General features: G+C 48.6%; 2 protein-coding genes across 2 annotated transcripts; one reads left to right on the forward strand and one right to left on the reverse strand.

Moving 5' to 3' along the window:
* The first annotated feature begins 233 nt into the window (after positions 1–233).
* HYPK (huntingtin interacting protein K) lies at positions 234–4530 on the forward strand. Its single transcript, XM_061595485.1, has 4 exons — positions 234–608; positions 3772–3827; positions 4117–4168; positions 4307–4530. The coding sequence occupies exons 1-4, from the start codon at positions 435–437 to the stop codon at positions 4400–4402; spliced, it is 378 nt and encodes a 125-aa protein (XP_061451469.1). The 5' UTR covers positions 234–434; the 3' UTR covers positions 4403–4530.
* A 1002-nt stretch (positions 4531–5532) lies between these two features.
* MFAP1 (microfibril associated protein 1) lies at positions 5533–9685 on the reverse strand. The gene is made up of 9 exons (XM_061595645.1): positions 9446–9685; positions 8935–9154; positions 8553–8682; positions 7796–7983; positions 7416–7524; positions 7168–7328; positions 6559–6718; positions 6190–6279; positions 5533–6040 (listed from the first exon to the last, which is right to left on the reverse strand). The coding sequence occupies exons 1-9, from the start codon at positions 9525–9527 to the stop codon at positions 5858–5860; spliced, it is 1323 nt and encodes a 440-aa protein (XP_061451629.1). The 5' UTR covers positions 9528–9685; the 3' UTR covers positions 5533–5857.
* Between the last annotated feature and the right edge of the window lie 5486 nt (positions 9686–15171).

Here is a 15171-nt window from a genome sequence, read left to right on the forward strand (position 1 = left end):
GCGAGGGCGACAGCTCCTCCGTCTCTCGCATTCGGGGACCAGCGCCGAAAGGACCCCCACGCGCCTGATGGAGAATTCAAAGAGGGCAGAGCGGAAGGGGCGGAGGAAGGGGAGGGCAAAGCAGCAGACGCGCAGGAAATACGTCACACCGGGCAATAGAGCTTCCCCGGTGTGCCTAGAGAGGGCACTTCTAACAGCACTGCCCCGCCCCCCAGGGTTAGCGTTTAAGGCGGGCTGTTCGCAACAGTCTTGCCCGAAAGCCACGAAAAAGCCGCCCAAGGAGTCCGGCGTCCCGCCCTCGGGGGATGGGCTAGGTTTCCTCGCTCCGTGGCGGCCATCGCTGCTCTAAGCTTCTCGCTCCGATCTCTATGGCAGTGCCCCTTCCGCCCCGCCCCCGCGCTGGCACGTGACGGGAGGGGCGTGGCCTGGAAGCGATGGCGGCCGAGGGGGACGTCGAGCTCGAATTGGAAGCGGAGCCGAATGGCTCGGCGGGAGGCGGGGAGCGGCCGGCCGAGAAGCCGCGGAAGCACGACAGCGGAGCGGCCGACCTCGAGCGCGTCACCGACTATGCGGAGGAGAAGGAGATCCAAAGTTCCAACCTGGAAACGGTCAGGGGCGCATGCGCGGCGGCCAGGGCGGGGGGGCTGGTTGCCGTGGGGACCGCGGGCGAGGGGCTCGTCGTCGGAGCCGCAGCGCTGCCCGCGGGGACAGAAGCCGCTCCCCCCGCCGCGAGAAGCGGGGGCTGGCGGGGGGCCTTGTGGGCTCGTCCGTCCTCTCCGGGGCTGGAGCGCCTTCGGGGGGCGAGTCGGGGTGGGCGCCGTTTGTTCCTCCTGCTGCTGCTTCAAGAGCAAAATGTCTTGGGCCTGGCAGGGCCGGCCTTGCCTGCCTTCCAGTTCCGCCGAGGCGGTAGCCCTCACCCAGCCAGCCGGGGGCGGGCGGGCGTTTTGAGTCAGATGGGCCCGGGCTCAGTTGCCCGAGCTGGAGGCGCGCCTGGACTGAGCTGTTTGTCGCGTTGCTTTCTCGGGGGGGAGGGGGGGCCCCAGGCCAGCCCCAACCCCCCCCCGCCATGAAACCCCGCGGGGGAGTTGGGCCAGCCGCACTCAGTCTCATCTGCCTGGCAGGATTCTTGCGAGGATGAAAGGGAGCGGCCCTGATTCCTTGGAGGAAGGGCAAGATTTCATAAAGGCCGTTTGGCATCTGCAAATGCTGCAAAATGTCGCCACCGGGATGCTGGTGGAAGCGTATCATCCCAATCGTGTATCAGTTACCTTGTTAATCAGTTTAAAATGCTGGTATTAACCTGGCTCTCTGCTGCTTAGGGCTTCAAGGTTTTTTTTTAACATTGCAGGCTGCTTAGTAGTGGGGCTTGCCTTGAATGCTGTTTACATTCAGCGCCAAATCCAAGACCTGATTTAGAGCAGGCTCATACCCATGTGACATCAGGTGACTGACAAGTGGAAAGACCTGCCCATCTGTCAAAAGTGGCCTGCAGAGGGGTGGCCACGTTTTGATATGGCCCCAAGGCAAAAGTGGTTCCCTCATCTCTGTTCTTAGGGGTTGCTTTCACTCCATGAGCCTGCCCAAGCCTTAAGATCAGAGGCCCTGCTCTCTGGTGTCATTAACAATTAGTCTGTTGGTGGGTCCCAGAGACAACATTCTTATTTTATTGTTTACAGCAGTTTTGCTCTCCTCTTTGCCCCAAAAGGCTCTAAAAGAAACATATAATGAATAAAAATGAGACAGTCCCTCTTGGGAGGTGTACAGTCTAAAAGATACAATGCAAAAGGGAAAAAATGTGGAGGGAAGAGGAAAGACAAGCAAACTCAGACACTAATACTTAAAGTTATACTAGTTCTTATGACCTGCAGGGATGGACACAGTTATATGGAGAAGAGCAGCTAAATGAAGCTGCCCTGTTAGCAGAGCGGGTGGAATGGCCCTGCTACCCTCCTCTCTCTCTGCTGCATGCAGCCTGATGAATGGCTGCTGCTAGGTGGCAGGTGAGGGGTAAGAGCTTCTTAGCAGTGGCACCACAGTTGTGGGATTTAACACAAAGGGTGTTCTGCACTTTCCTTTAGTAGTGTTAAGACAGGAGTCATAGTTCGGAAGGCATTTTTTGACACTTGATGTTTTAAAGTATTGTTTCAATGCTGCTGTGTTTATACCTCTTGCTTTGTTTTTATTGTTATACTCTTCTTTTGTAAGGTGCATTAAAAATAATGAAAAATGGGATATCAATACATTGATAAACACATCCCCTGCTTTGTATGTGAATTTATACATGTGGCTCCCTTGTTGCATCTAATTTGGCACTGGTCGTATGTAATAGCTGTTGATGTGTGGCCAGATCATGATCTGGACCATCTTGTTCAATACATTCTGCTAACATTATTTTCCCTCTACATGTGTTGGCTAATAAATAAAAAATAAAAATCAGATTTGCATTATAGATTACCCACATAGCATACATGTCCAAATTTCTCCCTTCTCTCCTCAGTGTGCTGCTGCACTAATCCTACAGGGCTTGCACAACTTTTAGACATGTAGCCTTCAGATGCACACTGAAGTTGCAAAATTTCTTTGCATAAATTTATCTTTGCACTGTTATCTTTTCAGTGCCAGATCAAGACTTTCCTCTTCTCCCAGGCATTTTAGCATGTGTTTTTAAATTGTTTTTACCGGTATATTGTTTTGAATTTTAAAATTGTGTTTAAAATTGTGTTTAAAATATGTTTTTAAATTGTATATTTGTTTTAATGTTTTTGATTGCTGTAAACCGCCCAGAGAGCTTCGGCTATGGGGCGGTATACAAGTGCAACAAATAAATAAAATTTTAGATGCCATAACAGCCACAGTGCAATGATCAAAAGCACAAGATATTTTCAGTGTATGTTCCACCAGGAGCCCAATTTTCTGGGTAGTTTACAGCTAGACTTTGGCCCCAACGTGTACCACTGTGGATTGACGTGCACCAAATCTCATCTGCCATTCTGTGGTGAATCTGTCAAGTTGGAAGAGATTATTTTGGAGGTTTTCATCTGATTGGTTGTCACTATCTTGAATGATTTGGCTCCATCATCCCTAAAAACTGATTCCTCACAGTCTACCCTTCATCACTTTTAAATGGCTTTAGTGCCGAGACAGAACTCCACATCACCTCACAGTTTCCTTCATTCCACTATGAAAACGATCTCTTTGTTCTCATCTTCACTCTGTTTCCTGTTACCCAGCAGAGGGAAAGCAGATACTTGTTGCCATAAAATCAACAAGAGTGTTGTGGCACCTGAAAGACTGAAATCAGCTTTTGTAGACTAGAACCCACTTCATCAGAGAATATTAAATATGCAGTGATGAACTGAGTGATATACTCAATTTAGGTGATTATACTTTTTGAATTTCATTTCAGTTTGGCTTGGTTTTTCTCTAGACCCATGTGTGTGAGAAAAAAAACCAAAATGCTAGCTCTTCAAGGGTCAAGATTTTGGTTTTCATCTAGTTATCAATAAAGAAAATTGGTTGTATCAAATGGTAGTCCTACTCCGAGCACTCATTGAAATTAATGGACATGGCTAACTTAGGTCTGTTAATGTCAATAGGTCTACTCAGAGTAGGACTAAAATTGGGAACCCAGCTATTCTGAGTATATAGTTTTCTTGGGAGCTTTTGATGAGGAACAGTGTTGACCATTTTGGAAAGTCCAAGGGTGTAATGTCTACCAGATCACAGCCATAACAGATGTGTTCTGATTTTTTTTTGCTTCCTTTTGCCTAGGCGATGTCAGTGATCGGAGACAGAAGATCCAGAGAGCAGAAAGCAAAGCAGGAGAGGTGAGCCTGCATGCTAAACCTTTAGAGCATTTTCTCTTCAGGAAGAGCTTTCTCTTCTAAAAGCGTTTGGGAATCAGGATTGCTTTGCAGCACCTGAAACTGGTACTTGCTTGTAGGGAGCCAGAACTGTGCTTTTTATGTGTGGCTCCTATGCTGTTCAAGGGTTTGTTTTGTTCTATCAAGTTCTTTTTTGGGGAGCGGTGTGGTGGTGGCAGTAGCAACTGCATTATGTTACTAGAATGTGGAGCAGGGTAAGACCCTAATTCCTTTCTCCTTCCTTCTGTTTCAGGGAAAAAGAACTGGCCAAAGTCACAATCAAGAAGGAAGATTTGGAGTTGATTGTGAGTCTAGTACAGCAATAATTCAAGCGCTTGGGCTGTGTTTCACCATTGACAGAGGCTGCTTTCTGAAGTTACCTAGAGTGGCTCCAAGAATTTTACTTGTCACCTTAGTGAGGAATTTTCTTCTTCTCCTTACAGATGAATGAGATGGAGATATCCAGGGCGGCAGCAGAACGCAGCTTGCGAGAACACATGGGGAACGTGGTGGAGGCACTGATCACCCTCACAAACTGAGAGGCACCTGCTGGATGGAATTCTAGGGAGCAAGGGAAAGAAATAGCCTCTCTCTGGCCTTTTCTGCACAGGTTCTGTGTCACATGTGATATCTTTAACTACTGGAATAAAGATGCCATTTTTTTGAACTTGCTATTGATGTGCCTTTTATGGCATTGATTGAGCTATCTACCCTCTGACGTGGTGGTGGAAAAATGGGGTCCTATTTTTATCCAGGTATCCTCTTTGTTACGCTAAGAAAAACAACTTGTAAACTGATTTTCATAATTGAATTTAGGATCTAGACTTCTAAAGTGCTTGGGGGTGTTCTTTTCAAAGCAAGGAGGAACAGTGGAGTGATGAGGGAGAGAAGTTGGCCCTACAGCCTATAGCATTTCCCCTACACTTCCTCGTTCTTTACCCTTTTCCATTTTGGCTACTGATAGGCAGTTTCCTTGAGCAACACTGTGGACCCTTTATTGCTTTTCCCCCTCAGGTCGTTCTGTTGGTGCACTGTTCTTCAGCCTTGGGTCCCCAGATGTTGTTGGACTACAACTCCCATCAACTTCAGGCAGCTTTAGCCAATGGTCAGGGATAATGGGAATTGTAGTTCACCAACATCTGGGGATGCAAGGTTGAAGAACAGTGCATTAGTTGAATATTCTACAGCTTTACAGGCAACCATTCCTGTCCTGTTTCTAAATTGTAAGGAATTCTCTAGAAAAAGGACACAGCCCTGCTCACATGCATAAAAAAGGGGGGGAGGAGAGGCTAGTTTCTAAAGCTTTCAGGAAGTTGGCCAAAGAAACAAGTTGCATTGAGTGCTCGATCTGAACAGTACTCAATGCAAGCTATGCTTGCAAAAGACTGGGAGCCCACTCCACAGCTCCTTTACAGCCTTATCTTGATATCCTATACCTGATGCTCCCCCCCCCCCAGTGACAACAGGCAAGGGCGGCTGGGGAAATACAGCACGACAGGCCCTATTTGGCCCACAACTTGGAGGTTCCCCAACTGTGTTTCACACATACTACTACGAAACCTCCTTTCTAGTAAGGGGTCCTTCAGGTAGTGATATCACAGAACTGGAGCATCACTTTGACACAACAGGGTCAATGTGTAAATGTCAGAACATGTACCACAGGAGCAACTTGGTAAGAAATACCTTTAATAAGAATTCATCTTGCTTTTCTTCTACTCCATCCCCTTACAACAGTGTCCATGTAGAGAACAAGAAGTATATACAATCGGCAAACAAAATTAACAAACAGGACTGAAGAGGGAGCAGGTGTACTCCAAGGGATATGGAGAGCCTGCTAAGCTGGTGCCAACTCCCTAGAAACGGGTTAAGGTGACTGCTCAAGACGGACTAGGCCTCCATCCAAAGATGAAGAATAAAACGGGTCCAAACCAGGGAAATATTTTGTGGTCCTAAGCCACAGAAAGAGGGCAAAGCTGGTCCAGTGAGATCCAAACTCAGGTAACCTTTCTCTTCTTGGCAGAGGGTCTCTCAAAGACATCCCGCACCCCAGCTGCCTTCTGCTTGAAGAACTTAGTGTTCTGGGCACTCTCCTGCCCCCATGCAGAGTCGAAAGAGGTTGTGTCCTGGTCTACCAAGTGTGTGTACTTTGTTCGCCCAGAGCGTCCAAAGTTCTTCACCTGCACAGCAAAGAAAACGCAAGTTGTGGGGAAACTAAAGAGGAACCTCTGAAATCCTATGCGGAGGGCACATGCCTACGACACAGGACAGCCAAAGCTAGTTGTGGCTCCAAACCCAGGAAGTGAACCCCCTCCCCTCTCACACATACCTGCATGACTTTGGGTAAGATAGTCTTGTTGAAGTGATCCTCCAGAGTTGGGGCACTGAAGTCCCTCTTGTAGACATCCTCATCTTCATCCTACAGAATGAAGCACACAGGTCAATAGAGGCAGGCTTGCTCACAGCAGCCTCTCCTTATCCATTCTACCAGGAAAGTCCAAGCCGGCCTCAGGAGATAGTGTAGCAGAAAGGAATACTGCTACTGTTCAGGGACAGCATATTAAGGTATTCACTGAAGAAGAGTGATGGGATTCAGCCCCTCCCACTGCTGCCTGTCCCCCTCAGCACTCTGACCTGGGCACCAGCCTCTGCCCTCAAATGTGCATTTCCCTTGGCAGGGCTCTGGCTGGGCACTCACCATGAAGAAGGCCCCCCGATGGTAGTATTTCTGCAGGAACTTGTATTTGCCCTTCACAGCCTTGTTTGTAATGACTTTGCCATTGGCTCGGAGCTCAGCACGGCGTTCCTCCTCAGTCAGATTCCGCACCCGTTCAATCTCTGCCTTCTCCTTCTCTAACCTATATGAAGCAGAAAGTGTCCTCGTTCACCCTGGCCACTCAATTCTGCACAGGAGATCTCTGGGAAACTCCCGGCAGAGTGGATGGATTTAGTTCCACAAGAGAAAGCCCACTTAAATTGCCTATGAAAATTCCCCACCTTTCTAATGCATATAATTCCTGAAAGTATACTGCTAAATTATAGCCAGGGTGGATTTTTCACATTCCGCCATGTTAAATTGAAAATAGCCCCCCATGCCATTCTGCTGCTTCCCATAAGCTCATTTCAAAACAAAATCTTACAAAACGTACAGTCCTGAACTCAGAAATGCTTGCTTAGCAACCCTCTAAGCTTTCATGGCGATACACAAATACCCAGCCTGACTTCAACACCATTTCAATCATTCATAACTGGGACCCAGAAGTCTTTCAGCCCTTGCACAACCTGTGCTGTGCCTAGGTTCACTTACGCTTCACGCTCCTCTCGGTCCCGCTTGATGCGCTTCAACTCCCGCACTTTCCAAGCCTCGTACTCTTCCTCATCATTCTCGTCATCTGTGTCCAGAGCATCGAGGGCTGCCAAAGAGCGCCTGTTCTCCTCCAACTCTTTCTTGGCTTCTTCTTCAACAATCTACAGCAAATTAATAGAGAGTGAGTCTCCTGAGGTGCTTCCGTTTCCTTCTCCACCTTGAAACACACATGCCTGCTTTTCCCATACCTTCAAGGTATACTTGCGCCTCTCCTCAGCCATCCGCTTGGCTTCTTGCTCTAGTTCTTTTTGCTTCAGTGCCTCTGCCTCTCGCTCCTGGACTGTGACCCTGTCCTTCCTGCAGCAGACATTGGGAATGAACTCTGAACAGTCTCCACGTCAAACTATCTCCTGAAAGCATCTGCTCACCAGAACCAGTGTCCTCCCTGATCAAGATCCCCTCCTATGGAGCTCCCCCTTAGGCTTGCATTCATGTGCTACCAAAATAAAGAAACCATCCAAGTAGCCCAAGCCAGGACGCTCTACTGGCAGGCTCTCAGCTGACCCCAATCACACAGCTCCACTTCTTTAGAGACCAGCTTCCCCTCCCCAGGATTGATGGCACTTGCTTGCGGATGAAGACAGGTTTAAGGCGTGGCTCAGTCTCGTCCTCACTATCTGTATACTCCTCATACTCGGACTCCGATTCAGACTCCTCCCCAGAACGGCCCTCATCTTCCAGCTCCATGACTTCCAGCTCTTCGTTCTTACGTTCCTGAGCGCGCTGCCGCATCATGCTACGGCGACGCTCAATTTCCTATCCAGAAAGGAGAAATTAAAGGAATCCATGTGGTTGTCTCAGGAAGGGGCATCTTATATCCACACCAAAATAAAAGAAAGCCATGTGCTATTAGCATAATCCTGTCATGCGGCCTGCTTCTGCTTATTCAGGAGCAAGACTGTAGGTCAGTGGTATAGAGTGTCTGCTTTGCATGCAGAAGGTACCAGGTTCAATTCCTGGCATCTCTTGGTAGGGTTAAGAAAAATGCCCAAGTCCCTGAAGAGCCACTGCAACTCAGAAGACAATACTGGGTCAGATAAACAGCTTACCTGACTTAGTATGAGGAAGCTTCCATACGTCAGGGACAGGACTCAGGAGAGTTAGTTAACTGTTCTGTACAGGAACAGCACACCCCACCAGAAATTGTTTCCCTGACAAGAAGTGTCTGACTCCTGACGCTATCAGAATAAATTTGATCTTCATATTTGTTCAAGGACTGGCTTTCTCTCTTTTATAACCCTCATGCACTTTCACTGAAGCAGCAGAATCCAATGCCAACACTAGGAAACTGTTAAGAGAGAGTGGCTCCTCACACTTGCTCATACCTCATCATCAATTTCTTCCTCTTCTTCCTCACTGGTGTCCTCTCGCTCCACACGCCAGGCCTCTCCCTCTGTTTCTGAGTCACTCTCCCCCATCACCTCTGGCTCCACAATCTTACGATGCCTGGCCAACCTGGAATGCAGACACCCACCTTTCAAAACAACGAACTGGAGCACAGCCTCCAAAGCCCCCATTCTGTGCCGTGCTGTCACAGCCTTTCCCCCACAGATTGCCCTTTTCCACACCTGCCACCTCAGTTGGGGGAGGTCAACTTATAATTATGCCAAGTACAACCTCCTAAGCAGCTCTGTATGGAATCAACCCCCCCCCCCAGTGCTTGGCACTCACCTGAGCTAGTCCTAGCAACAAGGGCGCCACACTCACCTCTCCTCCACATCCTCTGAGATGCGGTTCTGCAGGCGGCGCAAGCGAGGGTCACTGGCCAGCTCTTCCTCCTGCTCCTCTGGCTCCAGCTCCTGCTCCTTGGCCTTCTTGATGAACTGGAACTCCTCGTCCTCCTCATCAGAGGACTCCATTGGGGCATAATCCGGCCGCTTCCCCGAGACATAGCGCTTCACCTTCACCTTCTCCATGGAGATCTCCCCTGGAAGAGAAGCAGGAGATCAGACGGGCTAGTCTCTTGGCCCTGGCCTTTGACCCCCTGAGATGGATATTTCTAGAACCTATCTATTTGTTTGTTTATTTGGTGTGGTTTGTGATTTTACGTTGTTTTCAATGGTGTATTTTAACCTGGGACCTCAGGATGAAGGGCAGGTTATAAATCAAATTGATAATAATAGCGGTGGCGGGGAATGCCACTGTCCCAATCAAGGTGTCCCCCCATCGCTGCTCCTGCCCCAAGCACAAGACCCCCATAACCCCCAAGACGCCTCACCCTTCTCATTGCGGACGGGAACGGCCCCCGCCGTCGACTGGATCGGGGGCTGCTTCATGAGGGCGCTGCTGGAGCCTGACATGATGGCGGCGTCGGCGTCTCCTCCTCAGGACCGGGCGAAGGGAGGCCCCACGGCGCGGGGACACAAACACGGGAGCAAAGACCTAGCCGGAAGCTCTGCACAGCAGGAACCGGAAGTGACTGTAGGTCTCTCCACAAACGTATACAAACGGTTTGACGTAGCCTCCTCTGTCGACTGCAAGTGACGAAAGAGGAAAAGGCGCTTGCGCGGAGGGGGCGGGGCTCTGTGGCCATAATTCCCACGACCCCACCGGCTGCCTGGAACCTCCCCCTCCCGCGTTTTTCCTCGTGCTGCTGACGCAATTTTGTAGCGCCCCCCCTCCCGCTTTATTTCCCTCGAAGAGACCACCTTCTCGGCCTCCGCTCCAGTTGGCCTACATTGCAGGGCTGTGGTAAGCCGCGTTCAGTCAACCCACCCTGCAACGTGGGGGAAAGACGTAGGAGCAGCGTTTGCATGTGTTTTTGCAGGGCTATGTTTAAACGTTTTAAACCCAAAAAAGTGTCGGGTTTTTTTTACATGAAATAATATGTTAGACAGAGTCAGGGAGGGGCCTTGTGGGCCATCGAGTCCAGCCTCTTCCCTCCCCATGTAGGGAACCCAGAGCGAGAGAGCAGGTGGGCGGAGGGAGAGTCTGCCCAGCCAGTCACCGACCCGCCCCTTCCAGTGTCGACCTGTTCCTAATAAGTTTCGCCTGATCCTCAGCCGAAATCTCCCTCCTCCTCCCCCCCACTCCCACCGCAGGAGCAGCAGAGAAGAAGCCTGCGTCGTCCACTTTAGCACAGGAGCCCTTCAGGGTCTCCGGGAGTGCTGTCAGTCACGTCCCTCCTCTCTTCTCCCTCCTAAACATACCCGGTTCCTTCAGACTTCCTTCAAAGGGCTTCTTGTCTAGACAGCCCAGAGCATCTTCATGTCCCTCCTCCGATCCTGCTCTGTATTTCCTTCTTAAAGTGGAAAGGCCGTTGTCACTCAGTGGTACAGCATCTGCTTTGCAGACGGAAGGTCTGGGGTGCAGTCCACAGCATCTCCAGGTATTAATATTATTGTCATTTGTTACGTACCCGTCACCCAAAGGTCCCAGGGCAGGTTACAACCATTTTTAAAAACGATATTAAAAAACAATTTAAAATCCCAAAATACAGTGGGTCCTAAAAATACATGCTTTGGGTGTCAAAGGCCAGGGTGAAGAGGTGTAGCTTCAGCATTTGCCTAAAACTACAACAAATTTGGCAGATGCACCTCAGCGGGGCTGAGAGAAACTCCTGCCTGAACCTATGGAGAGCAGCTGTCAGTCAGTGCAGACAATGCTGTGTTAGATGGACCAATGGTCTGAGTCGGTAAAAGATGGCTTCCTATGTACCCGAACTGCAGCACCCAGAATGGGACACAGGACTCCAGGTGTGGTCTGACTAGTGCAGAACAAAGTGGAACTATTATTGCTTGTGACTTGGAAACTATGCTATCTGAATCATCTGGAGGTTTGTGTTTATTTATTTTATTTATTTATTTTATTTATATACCGCCCTAAGCCCAAGGGCTCTCTGGGCGGTGTACATAACAATAAAACAATCAGAAAATATATAAATACAATAATAAATGGAATCAAACCAAACAGACGTAAACAAAAATCAAAACAGCAGCAAAATACATCAATAAATATTAATAGTACACATTAAAATGCCTGGGAATATAAAAAGGTTTTCACCTGGCGCCGAAAAGATAGCAGCGTCAGCACCAGGCGCACCTCATCTTCAGTATTCAGCAAAAACTGTATAGTGAAGATGCCAGGCGCATCTCTATGGGGGAATTCCACAACTTAGGGGCTGCCACAAAGAAGGCCCTGCCCAAAACTTTGGAGGATGGCCCCTTTGCCAATCTTAACCCCAAACAGCGTCTGCAGGGAAGGAGGCAGCCTTTCAGAAATGTGGAGCCTAAGTTGTTTTACAACATGGGCTATATGGATTCTAAAAGCAACCCCAGCCACTGCATTTTGCCCCAGTAGAAGTCTGGGTCATCTTCAAGGGCAGCCCCACATACAGCACATTTCAGTAATCCAATCTGGAAGTCACCAGAGCATGGAGTACTGTGGAGTACTGTGGAGTACTGTGGCCAAGTCATCTCTGTTCAGAAGGGGCCAAAAGGCAGTGAGCCAGCTGGAACTGGAGAAAGGCAGTCCTTGCCACTGAATTTGTTTTATTATTACACACGCACAAAGGAAAAGGAGAGCAGCTACACACCCTTTCCAGGGAGAAAGCAAGAGTTTTCAACATCATCAGTGTGCAAATGACTTCCCTTCTACCTCAGTTTTCCACTGACTAGTCCAGAGACTATCTGGAGGCAGTTTTGATATGAATGAGGGCAAACAAGCTGAAACTTAATCCAGACAAGATGGATGGGAAAATCTGTTGATCTGCATAGTGGAAGTCAACTGGTGCTGGATGGGGTTGCACTCCCCCTGAAGGATCAAGTTTGGAACAACAGCTGCCTGCTCCCAGTCCTGGGGCACCTCACCTGTTCTACAGGATTTCTCAAACATCATAAACAGAGCTGAGAGGATAGTAGATAGCTCCCTTAGTACCATAGGAAGGAATTCACCTGGGTCTGTGGCCCTGAACTCACTGACCCAACTCCTTATTATTGAACTTCACAGAGAATATGGTCATTGGCTATAAGCCATAATGGCTATGTACTATCACCAATATTGGAGACAGCATGCCTCTGAGCAGCGGTTTGCTCAGGAACACAAGTGAGGGTGTGCTATTGTGCTCAAGTCCTGCTTGTGGGTTTCCTGTTGAGGCATCTGCTTGGCCTCTGTGAGAACAGGATGCCCATCTAGAGCAACTGCTGCTATCCTCAATGACTGTGTTTTACCTCCGTTGTTGGCAGAATTGTGCCTGTGAGTGCCAGCTGCTGGGAATCAAAAGCGCGAGAGTTGCTGTTGCACTCAGGTCTTGCTTGTGGGGTTCCCGTTGAGGCATCTGCTTGGCCACAGTGAGAACAGGATGCTGGACTAGATGGGTCCCCTTTGGCCTGACCCAGCAGCTCTACCTAGGTTAATGTCAGGGGCTGTGCAGGATTTTCCTAAACATGTTAAGTGATATATATTCATGCTCTAAATAAATAAATACATTTGGAAGGTGCCTAACACTAACAGACCATTGGTCCATCTAGGCCAGCATTGTCTACACTGACTGGCAGCAGCTCTCCTGGGTTTCAGACGGGAGAGGCCATTGGGGTTTGAACCTGGGACCTTCTGCATGCAGATCAGGTGCTCTAACACTGGGTAATGGCCCTCCACTTTCCTGGTAATGCATTTCTGGGCCATAGATCCCACAGATCTGTGGGTCTGGGACCAGGGGGACCTCAGGAGCATCGTCTTGCAGGCCTTCCCAACCAATATCTGGCTAGTGTCATGAAAGTTTCCTCCTGCGGGTAATTTGAACCAGTCCCTCCGGAAGCATGTGTGCATTTGCTAATGTTTCTCTACAACTGACTGACTATCCGCTTTTCAGTTGAAGCTGGCTACTGAGAAAGGAAGCATTTCCCTGTGTGGATTTGAACCAGCGATGTCCTGACCATGTTTATACCTGCTTTGCAAACTAAACGACAAAAGTCCCTTTGTTTGTTGCTGCTGTTGCTGCAGCTCACATAAACCTTGCTTGTTGTGAACCGCCCAGAGAGCTTCGGCTATGGGGCGGTATAGAAATTTAATAAATAAATAAATATAAATAAATAAACCATGAGCTGTAGTCAAGCGTACAGGTTGTGGTGTGTCCGTGGGAGATAAACCATAAACCCAGATTTAGATGTAACAGTGGCCTCGTTTTCTGTAACGTGGCAACAGCGGCAGCAGCAGAACCAGGGGAAGATCAAAGCGGCTATGATTTTTTTCTCCATGCACTTACTTGCACTGTTGCTTGTTCATGCTTAGCTATGGTTTGGCTTAATGTTGAATGGAAACGGCTGCTGCAGTTTCTGACTGGAGCACAGGGGCAGTATTTCCAGAGATTCTGCGGGCCTGTCTACTCTTTTAATGCTGTTTTTGCATTTTCTGGGGTTGTGTTTTCCTTCCTGGCTGAGCACTGGATGTGGCAACTCTTCCACTGACGTAGTGGCAATGTATCTCTAGGCCTGTTAGAATGAGAGCATCAGATGGCTCTGCCAGACTTGCAGAACCGCTAACGTCTGATGTTGTCAGGTTAGACTTTCCTAACAGTGGGTCTTGCTGCCCATGTTTCTCAATCTGATAACTTGCTCTATGGTCTCTCATTCTTCCGACATCTTCCTGCTCACTCCTTAATTAATCCTCCTTTGGCCTCAAACTGGGTGGGGGAGTGGTACAGTTTACTGGGACCCAGAGATCCAGGAGGTGGCGGCTGGCTTGGCTGCAACCCCATTACCACGAGAAAGAGAAATTGAGGCTAAATTGTAAGTTATACTTGAGGATATTTATGGACATTTATTTCCCTGTATCAAATACATACCTTTGAGCCAATCAGAAGCCATCATAGAGCAGGACTAGCAACATTCTGCAGAGTGATTTGCTCAGCCAAGCCCTTCTCTGTTACTGAGAGTATGTGCTTGTGCGGTTATATGAGAACATGTGTTCTGAGAGACCAGACAGAGTTGTGCTTCACTGTATGACAAGCTGTTTCAGGAACTACCAATTCCCGAGGTTCATGTGTGTAGGGAGGAGGTAGAAACAGCTTGTGGGAGGGTCAAACCTCCCTAATAATCAAGGACATTGATCTCAAGGAGAGTGAGCCAGAGCTGCTGGCAGGAATGACAAGCCAAAAGTACACGAAAGGGCAATGTCTAGCTTGAACCACGCATGGGGCACGAAGACCCAGCTATTCATCTGTTGAGACTGACTTGCAAGAGAAATCAGCTTTAGGGAGATTATTCATGATTTTGCAATGATAAAGGTCAGAAAAAGGAAGCTTTAAAGCAAATTGGTCTACTTACAAAATGTTTGCTGTCACATTGGTTCAGGAGGAGATGCATTTATTAGGCCGAACCAAAAAGTATGAAATAGCAGGTTTTGCTGGACTCTTTTTCAGACTGGATGTTTTAACAAAAGTAGCAAGGGGGTGGTTGGAGGCATGGCAGAAACCCCCCAGCGTACATCATGGGGTCATTTCAGAAATGTAAAAAATGTAATTGCAAAATTAAGAGAGCTTTCTTTCATGACTCATCATGAGATTGTGGTACTTGTGTGGGAGGAGGCCTGCGTTTGTACTGAGCCCCCAAAAATGCTGCTTGAGCCCTAACTGGCTCCTCTCTCAAGGGTCCCAGTGCTTCATTCTTGTTCCTTTCACCATTTGATTCCAAAACTGAAACTGTCATGTTTGTCTCACTTGGCTTCTGGCAATGTGACCTGGTGCTCACTGCTGCTGTGTCCCCGGACAAAGATACCTACAGAAGTCACTTCTCCCAGCTCTCCTGAGCCTTCAGTTGTATGTCTCCCACACCAAATGCTCCTCTTTAAACGTAAGAGCCCTGCAGCTAGATCAGACCAAAGGGCGCCCATCTAGTCCACTCTCCTGTTCCCACAGTGGTCAGCTAGGTGCCTCTGGGAAGACTGCAAGCAGGATGAGCGCAACAGCACTCTCCCACTCGTGGTCTCCAGCAACTGTTATTTAGAAGC

Source organism: Rhineura floridana, chromosome 14, assembly GCF_030035675.1.
Source record: "Rhineura floridana isolate rRhiFlo1 chromosome 14, rRhiFlo1.hap2, whole genome shotgun sequence".
Classification (NCBI taxonomy): domain Eukaryota; kingdom Metazoa; phylum Chordata; class Lepidosauria; order Squamata; family Rhineuridae; genus Rhineura; species Rhineura floridana.